The following is a 7,369-nucleotide window of genomic DNA, read 5'->3' on the forward strand; positions in this document are numbered from 1 at the left end:
ATATTATATATATATATATATATCGCGTCACAGGGAAGGCAACTTGTAGGTAGACTACTGAAAATTAGTGCTTCTGGGGTGGTCGGCGTGGAAAGGTAACAACAGAGTACGACTGCGGAGAGAGGTGACTCCAGGGCTCGAACCCACGACCACCTGCTTAAAAGGCTGGCTCTCTACCGAGCATGGCGAGGGGTTGGCATTTCCCTGTTGTGTTACGTGAGTTTGCTGCTGCACCAGCTCGAAGTAGCATGCTTGTACTAACTTGTAGCACAGCAGCTCCCTCCGGTAGCCTTCGGCCTCCAAGGCCTTCGGCACAACTCGCTGCTGCACCTTCTGCATAGGATGATGCTGTTGTTGGTGTTACCACGCAGATAACAAGCACGATCTGCTTGTTGTTGCTACCAGTACGTCTTTGTTTGACACTTCCTACTCCCTCTCAACAGGCACCGTTGCTGCAGTAGTTCTCGGTCTTTTCCCACGCACACCCGCTTCTGATGCTGGACTTGCTGCTGCAGTAAGAGCAACTGCATTTTTAAGTGCCGCCAGAAGCTTAGTCCGTTCGATGTTGGCCAGCGTGCCTGAAGCTGGGGTGTAAATTCTAAGTCAGCCGGCAGGCAGTCGCAGTCAGAAATGCTTGGCACGCCTCTACAGTGCCAGCGCTTACCGCCAATGAGGCTTACTTGTACTACCCGATGGCCTGTTATCCATCAGTAGGTGTAGCACGATGCGTTGCAGCTCATCTCAAGTTTCTTCTCCCACAAAATTGGGCGCTCGGTCGGCTGCGCCCCCGGCACGTCTGGATGAGAGGGACGAGGGTCAGCTGCTTTTGCTGAGCCCTAAAATATTTGGCTCTACTTCAGTTAACAGTAGTCCTTGTAAAAGATAACATCGAAGACCTTGCTACTCCAATGGTGCTTCTCATATTGACGCTATGCTGCTGCTGCTGCTGCATGCACCGTCCTTACCTGCGGCTTGAGTGATGAAACATCTTTGCCGATCTGCAGGAGCAGGCTTTGATATATCGATGGCAAGCCATCGATAGAGAGACGGTGCCAGCCGCTTCAGATATTCCTTCCTTTGCTGCTGGAGCAGGTTCGCCTGCCGGAGTAGATGCATGGTTCGCTGGGAGCTGGTGATTTTCTTTCAGTGCTGTAGCGTGAGAAGCAAACCACTCGTGCTGCAGCAAGTGATTAATTCTAGCCCGTCTGAGGAAGACCTGGTGTCACAGCAGAAGCACTTCTGCTTCTGCCTCTCCTCCTTCTGTCTATACGTGGTGGCTCTTGGTAACACACGTTTTTGAGAGCGTCTTCTTGTCATTGATCACTTACAGGAAGGGGGTATCTTGTCATGGGCCCTTGTTAGGGGAGGGACAGCTGCTGCTGTAGGCCCGTTCACGAAAAAAGACATTCAACAACTGAAATACTACTCCTATTGGAAAATCAACAGTAATAAAGCCGACTACGGGGCTCGAACCCGCGACCACCAGCTTAAAAGGCTGGCGCTCTACCGACTGAGCTAAATCGGCTGCGTTAGGTCAGCTATTCAGCGGCAACACTCTAAGACAATGTAACTGATTATATCACCTACTCCTATGGTTGCGATGCATTCTAGTCGCCCGTATTTTCCGAGCTAAGTTGCTCACACAATTGGATCATGCGAGTGTAGCTTTCGCTGGTGCATAGCCGATTTAGCTCAGTCGGTAGAGCGCCAGCCTTTTAAGCTGGTGGTCGCGGGTTCGAGCCCCGTAGTCGGCTCTATATGCGTGTTTCTACGGAGGAGGAGCTTTTCCTAGCTGCATCAGTTTCCACCACTCTGCACCAAGGATCCCGTGCACATCACCACTTCACTGCTACGGTCCCTCGTTGCCCTACTAATGCAAGGACGGCTACAGTTGCGGTTCAGGTCGGTCGCTTCATCTGCATTTGACTGCGATCTTCTTTGTTGTTCATGTTTGACGCCTCCCAGGGTTGGCGCAAAAGGCTCCGAGAGTCGTGCCGAATGGCAGCGCCAAAGACGCAGTTAGTTCACTTCACAACCCCTAGTCCTTACAACGAAAGACATTTGATTGTGGAGGAGATAAGGCATGTGCACTAAAAGCATTTCACAGAACTGACTGCACCTGCTGGGCCCCATACAATTGAGTCAGCCGGTGAAAAGAAACAAAATATCGTACGTCGGAATGTCCTACGAGCCGTGGGTATGCCAAGGGAAATATTCGACAGCTCTCCTCTATTGCTCCTACATGAATATTTCTCTCGCTGCCAAGGGCAGGGAGTGAAACTATAACGTTGCACATCGCTTGTTCCACTTCTCCGGCACAGAAATCTCCATAGCACTTTTCACGCCTCTCTCCGTTCAGACTCAATCATCTTTGCATCCCACTAAAGGGTCAACTGCCCGGCTGCCCAGCGGCATTCGCCTCCGAGGGTTATGGAATCCCTTCTGAAGGGCTTTACGCGCACAGTGAGCTCGCGCAACTGCATCGGGCTCACCGTTCCCGGCATTCCACTCAATTGTTTGAATTCACTTGTTTGAGCTATGCTATGTAATATTCCTACATAAAGACGAACTACGGCCAAATCAACCGCCAAAGATGTTCTCGTTTATCAAGAACGACAGGGGCGTGTGTTCGTTATGCAGACACGAAAATATTTCATCCAGCCATACAGAGGCGCTGTACGAGAGAAGCGGCGCGAGAACGACGATTCCCCCCTTTCGAGCTCCACTTCTTCACTTCAGCAGCCCCAAGGAAATTATTTGAAAAGACAGTAATTGCCATCATTGTGTAGGCACTACTACTGAAGACCTGCATCCCCGTCGATGCTGAGTGTGAGCGCGCACAGATGGTGCGGCAGTCGGCTTGAACTTACTGAAGCACTCCCGACCGACCCAAATGGTCCTATGAGGCCTGCTCTGAGGCAAAGAACACCTAGGAGAGCGCCGAAGGTCCGCCTAAAGGACGGTTAGAGCCATCAGGCATTTCTGTGGCCTGCTGTCAGACCCTTGAGGGTCGTCTTGGTGTCTAAAACGGCTAATACGGCGCGTGTATAAGATCAGATAGGGGCTCTGTGGCTTGGACGTTCCTGGGGCTAAAAGAACAGGAAGGAGTTACCAGCGTCTTCTTGTCGACGCGTTTGCACTCCAGTTTGCCTTGAGATCGTCTGCACTATGCAGCCCAGAAGGCTCCCGTTGAAATCAATAGACAAGGCATATTCGGATGTCATACTACTGACGTCACACCCAACCACACCGCTACAACTCCTGTTGTGCGGATAAGCACTGTAGATCGTACGTGGGACCTGGCGCCATGGCGGCGGGGAGCTGCTGTGAATGACTGCCTTTCAGTAGGCATCGCCGTTGGTTCGCGTTGCAGTTTTGAATCCGATGAACGCCTCCCTGCCGACATTAAGCGTCCCTCGTAGCGCAGCCAGTATTTGCTTTCAAAGGGCTTCTGGTTGATTACAAAGCCAACTGCCAGCATTCGGGTGCAGAAGAATCCCAGTGCAGGCACCACAAGCTGCAGTAACTGCTCGTTGAGGCGAAGCTTCAGAAATGCCCTGGCCCAAGCACCCTTAGAGTGTCTCATAAACCCTGCAGGAGTTTCCTACAGAAACTGCTGCAACTGCTGATGCAGCTGTTGCTGCACCTGCTGTTGCAGCCGCAAGGGGGGAGGCAGAAGAAAGAAACACTGGGCAAGAAGTGTTGAGCTATAGGGCATTGAGGCAGCGAATCAGAGTGAGGATGCCTCCAGTAAAATGCCACAACCTGAGGCTCTTCCACCTGTAGACAAGATGCTGCTGCTGAAGGAGGTTTTTCTTCTCTCGCAGCCTGGCTGCCGCAGCAGCTGCTGTGAGTGGGGTGACGGCAGCGACAGAAGTAGCAGCAGCAGCAGCCGTTTGCCGTCGTACTGCGACTGCTTGCTTGAGGCTGCAGCTTTCGCAGTGGGGGTAAAGGCGCTGCGGCCAGTACTTGGAGCCCCCCAGCAGCCTGCGAAGCACTCCCAGCACCCTGCCCAGTGCTGTGCGTTCATAGTTGAGGACTTGGGCTGTGGGGGGCTGATGGTCTGCGATCCAGCGTGTGCTGCGGGATCGGATCCCGCAGGTGTGGCACCCAAAGCGCAGCCCCACCTTCTTTATCAGGCGCCGCTCTGTGTCTGACGCGTACACAGTAGAGGCTGAGAGGGACAAACTCCGTTCGCTGAATGCCCCAGGAGCCACCAAACTCGAAGGAGAGAGCCGAAACAAGCGCCCCCCCAACATGTAGTACACCAGCAAACAACCAACGGTCTCCCCCGCACATAGCCGCAGCAAGCTCTGCCGAGTGCTGATGCTGCTGCTGTTGCTGCTGCGAGGGAGAGCCAAGGAAGGGGCTCGGGGATGGTGCTGTAGCAGCACTCCCCCCCAGTTCCCGCGAGTTTCCTGCTGCAGCGTCTTCGCTGCTTCGAGCCAACCGCAAGGGCCGCCGCTGCTACCGGCGTGCAGCTGCTGCAACCTGTTGCACGCAAAACCTGCAGCCGCCGCCGCAGCAGCAGCAGCATTGGACGCCACGGCTATTGTGAGCAAGCCCATAGGCTTGGAGAGAAAGGATGAACACGATATCCCGAGTGCCTGCTGCATGCGTGTCCCAGCCGTACATACACCCCAAAATGACAGGGCGCTGCCGCTGCACTGCAGCAAACTCGAGGCAATCCAACTGTTGAAGGTATTTCGCGGGGCTGCTACTGCGGTAGTTCCTCCTCCAGCCAAGTTCCCACCCGCGGCCAGCGTAGGAGATGCCGCCATTGCTGCTGTTAGGGCAGCAGCAGCCGCAACAAAGCCTGTCCACAACACCTGCCAGAAGCTGCTGCCGTTGCTGCTATTGCTGGAGCTGCTGCTGGTAAGGAGCCCCAGACTCATTAACAGGTCGACGAACTGCTGATGCAAGGGATGCTGCTTCTGTTGCGACCGTTCTGTGAGGAGTGTCCCCAGCCGGTTTCTCACCCAGCGGTGAGCTCGCTCGACAGCCTCAACAGCAGCCGACCGCCAGCTGGTCCCTCTCTCGAGACTCTGCAGAAAGAGGAGGTCGTGTATTGGTGGCCTGCGCTGCAGCAGCTTCTGACGCTGCAGCTCCTCTAGCACAACCCTACGCAGCCGACAGCCGTCTGCTGTGTATGTTGCCGCACAGCAGCCGGATTTGGGGGTTCCAGCTGCAGCAGCACCCGACGAAAAACCATAGCTACCTCGGGAACGTAGCAGCCCTACCATGAGGAGCCCCTTTCGACAGCAGCAGCAAGTGATGGGCCTGCTGGGGCAGATCCGGGTCTGAAACGGCAGACACAACCAGCTCTACTGCTCCGATGCCTCTGATGTTAACACGTATAAGCTCAGCTTTGAAGTAGGGTTTTGAAGGACTTCCACCGCTGCCGCGCCGACAGCTGTGTCTCATCGACTCCGCTCCTGCCGCTGGTGCTGCTGCTGCGGCTACAGCCCAAAGTCTTGCTGATGCTAACGCGGCGTCAGTGTCTTGGATGCAAAACTGAAGAGGTAGGATTAAGCATGAACTATTGCTCTAATCCCCCCGCCACTGCTGCGGTTGGTGGTGCTAGTGCTGCGGATCGTATGGTGTCGGCTGCAGGGCATTCAGAGACAGCGCCAGCTGCTGTGGCACAGCTAGACTTCCCTTTTATTTTCTTAATTCTGTGTCTGCGGCATTTTAAATAGTTCATTTTCATCTGACAGGGATGGGATGCACGGAGAGCAGCTGCAGCGGCAGCGGTGCCCACCCACCTTCACTCCGATTGAGCAACTTAGTGTGGCATGCACCAGCAGCAGCAAGAGCAGCAGCAAGGGGCCGTCTTCCATGACAGTGTCTACCGTGGAGGAGCCTAAATCTGCTCGTTTGACTCTCGAAATTAGGTTTGCCCTCTGTTACACACACAGGCAGCGAGTTGCTGTTGCAGTTTGTTCGGCAGTTGCCATCGAAGCCTTGCGCCTTCAATTGCGGCGACTGAAGCTGTAGTTACTGCTGCTGCGTCTGCTGGATAGTAATTCCTTGCAGGAGGGCCTTTTTTTATGGGGCCCTCAAGGGGCCGCAAAACACAGTAGTCGGTCCTGCAGGGGCAGCAACAAGCAACAGCAGCAGCAGGATGGGCGGCAGCAGCGTCTGCATTCATCTTCACATCATCACCTAGCTTGCCAGCAGCAGCAGTACGCTTCTAGAAGGGCGGAAGAATTGGATGGAGCAGCAGCTTCGATATCTACAACACCTCGTGCCTCCGGGACGGCTGCTGCGCCTCCTCGACGCCACAACAGCAGCAGAGCAGCTAGCGAGGAACGCAGCAGCAACAGCCGGGGGTTCCACCCGAAGCAACCAACGCCGCAAGATCAGCAGCTGTTCTGTAAAAGCCACATCGGTAAGAAAGGCAGCAGTAGCAGCAGGAGGACCCTAACTGCGGCGCACTCAGCAGAAGCGCCGCCAACGAAGGCAACAGGAGGCTTCAACATCCCGTACAGAAGCAGCAGCAGCAACAACAGAAGAAGCAGGTGGCTATGGACCGCCATGTTCATGAGATCGAGTTGGAGTGCCAGGAGGCATGTAGCCGTTTGCGCTGCTCTTTGGAGACTGTAAATCGGCATACAGGAGGTATCCCTGTCTGCCATTGCTAATTCTACTGCTGCCGGTGCTACTGCTGCTGCTGCTGCTGCTGTATCTACTGCACGATTGGACAGTTGCTGTTGCCTCTTCTGCTGGTGCTGCTCTGTGGCGCTCTGAATAGTGCTGCTGCAGCTGTTGCGGCTGCACGTGCTTCTCTTTCAGCTGTGGTGGCCACTACGTGAGATGTGCAGAAGACATTTGCTGCTGCTGCCGCCGTTGCTGTTGATGCTACTGCCGGTGCTTCTCAGAGGAAGCTCCAGTTTTGGAGCGTTTGGTGGCCGACTGTCGGCGCGACGCGCATCTGTTTTTGGAGAAGGTAGGGACATTGGCCTTCCTGCGTCCGCTGTTGCTGTTGGTCTCTCTTTCGTTTTCTATGCGGCAGGCTGGGGCTGCATGTATGCACGCATGCATGCATCTTGTGTATAGCTTCTTGGGGCTTGTTTTGCTGTTTGCCCTCGCCAGTCGTTTTTTTCTTCCTGCTGCTGCCTGTACCTGTACGGCGTTTAACAGCCGTTTGCCGCTCACTGTAGCCCTTCCGCCCCATAAGAGGCAAGCAGCTAGTCAGCTATCCATCCGTCCACTGTCGCGAGCCCGACTAGCGAAGCCCAGAAGAAAGACACCTAGCTGGGCCCTAGCACGAGAGGCAACTGGCTAGGAGTGGGGAGGGGAGACAGCTACTGAAAGCTGGAACACGGCATAGCCAGCTACGACCTTGGGGGGGGGGGGGGGGGGGGGG

The 7,369-nt window shown here is 54.9% G+C and overlaps 2 protein-coding genes across 2 annotated transcripts in view; one reads left to right on the top strand and one right to left on the bottom strand.

The window, feature by feature from the left end:
- Positions 1-3,707: 3,707 nt before the first annotated feature.
- EMWEY_00052070 (hypothetical protein, conserved) lies at positions 3,708-5,424 on the bottom strand (the record flags this gene model as incomplete). Its single annotated transcript, XM_013477511.1, has 2 exons — positions 3,708-5,110; positions 5,241-5,424. 2 exons carry the CDS (start codon positions 5,422-5,424, stop codon positions 3,708-3,710), a joined length of 1,587 nt encoding a protein of 528 aa, XP_013332965.1.
- Positions 5,425-6,527: 1,103 nt separating this feature from the next.
- The window catches only part of EMWEY_00052080 (hypothetical protein, conserved), a gene marked incomplete at both ends in the record, with an annotated part of 1,677 nt that continues 835 nt past the window's right edge, over positions 6,528-7,369 (top strand). Inside the window, 2 exons of the mRNA XM_013477512.1 lie at positions 6,528-6,621; positions 6,882-6,949. Coding sequence (XP_013332966.1) covers positions 6,528-6,621; positions 6,882-6,949 — 162 coding nt within the window. The remainder of the gene's footprint in view (positions 6,622-6,881; positions 6,950-7,369) is intronic.

This window comes from Eimeria maxima, genomic scaffold (genome assembly GCF_000499605.1).
Source record: "Eimeria maxima Weybridge genomic scaffold, Emw_scaff1381, whole genome shotgun sequence".
Taxonomy (NCBI): domain Eukaryota; phylum Apicomplexa; class Conoidasida; order Eucoccidiorida; family Eimeriidae; genus Eimeria; species Eimeria maxima.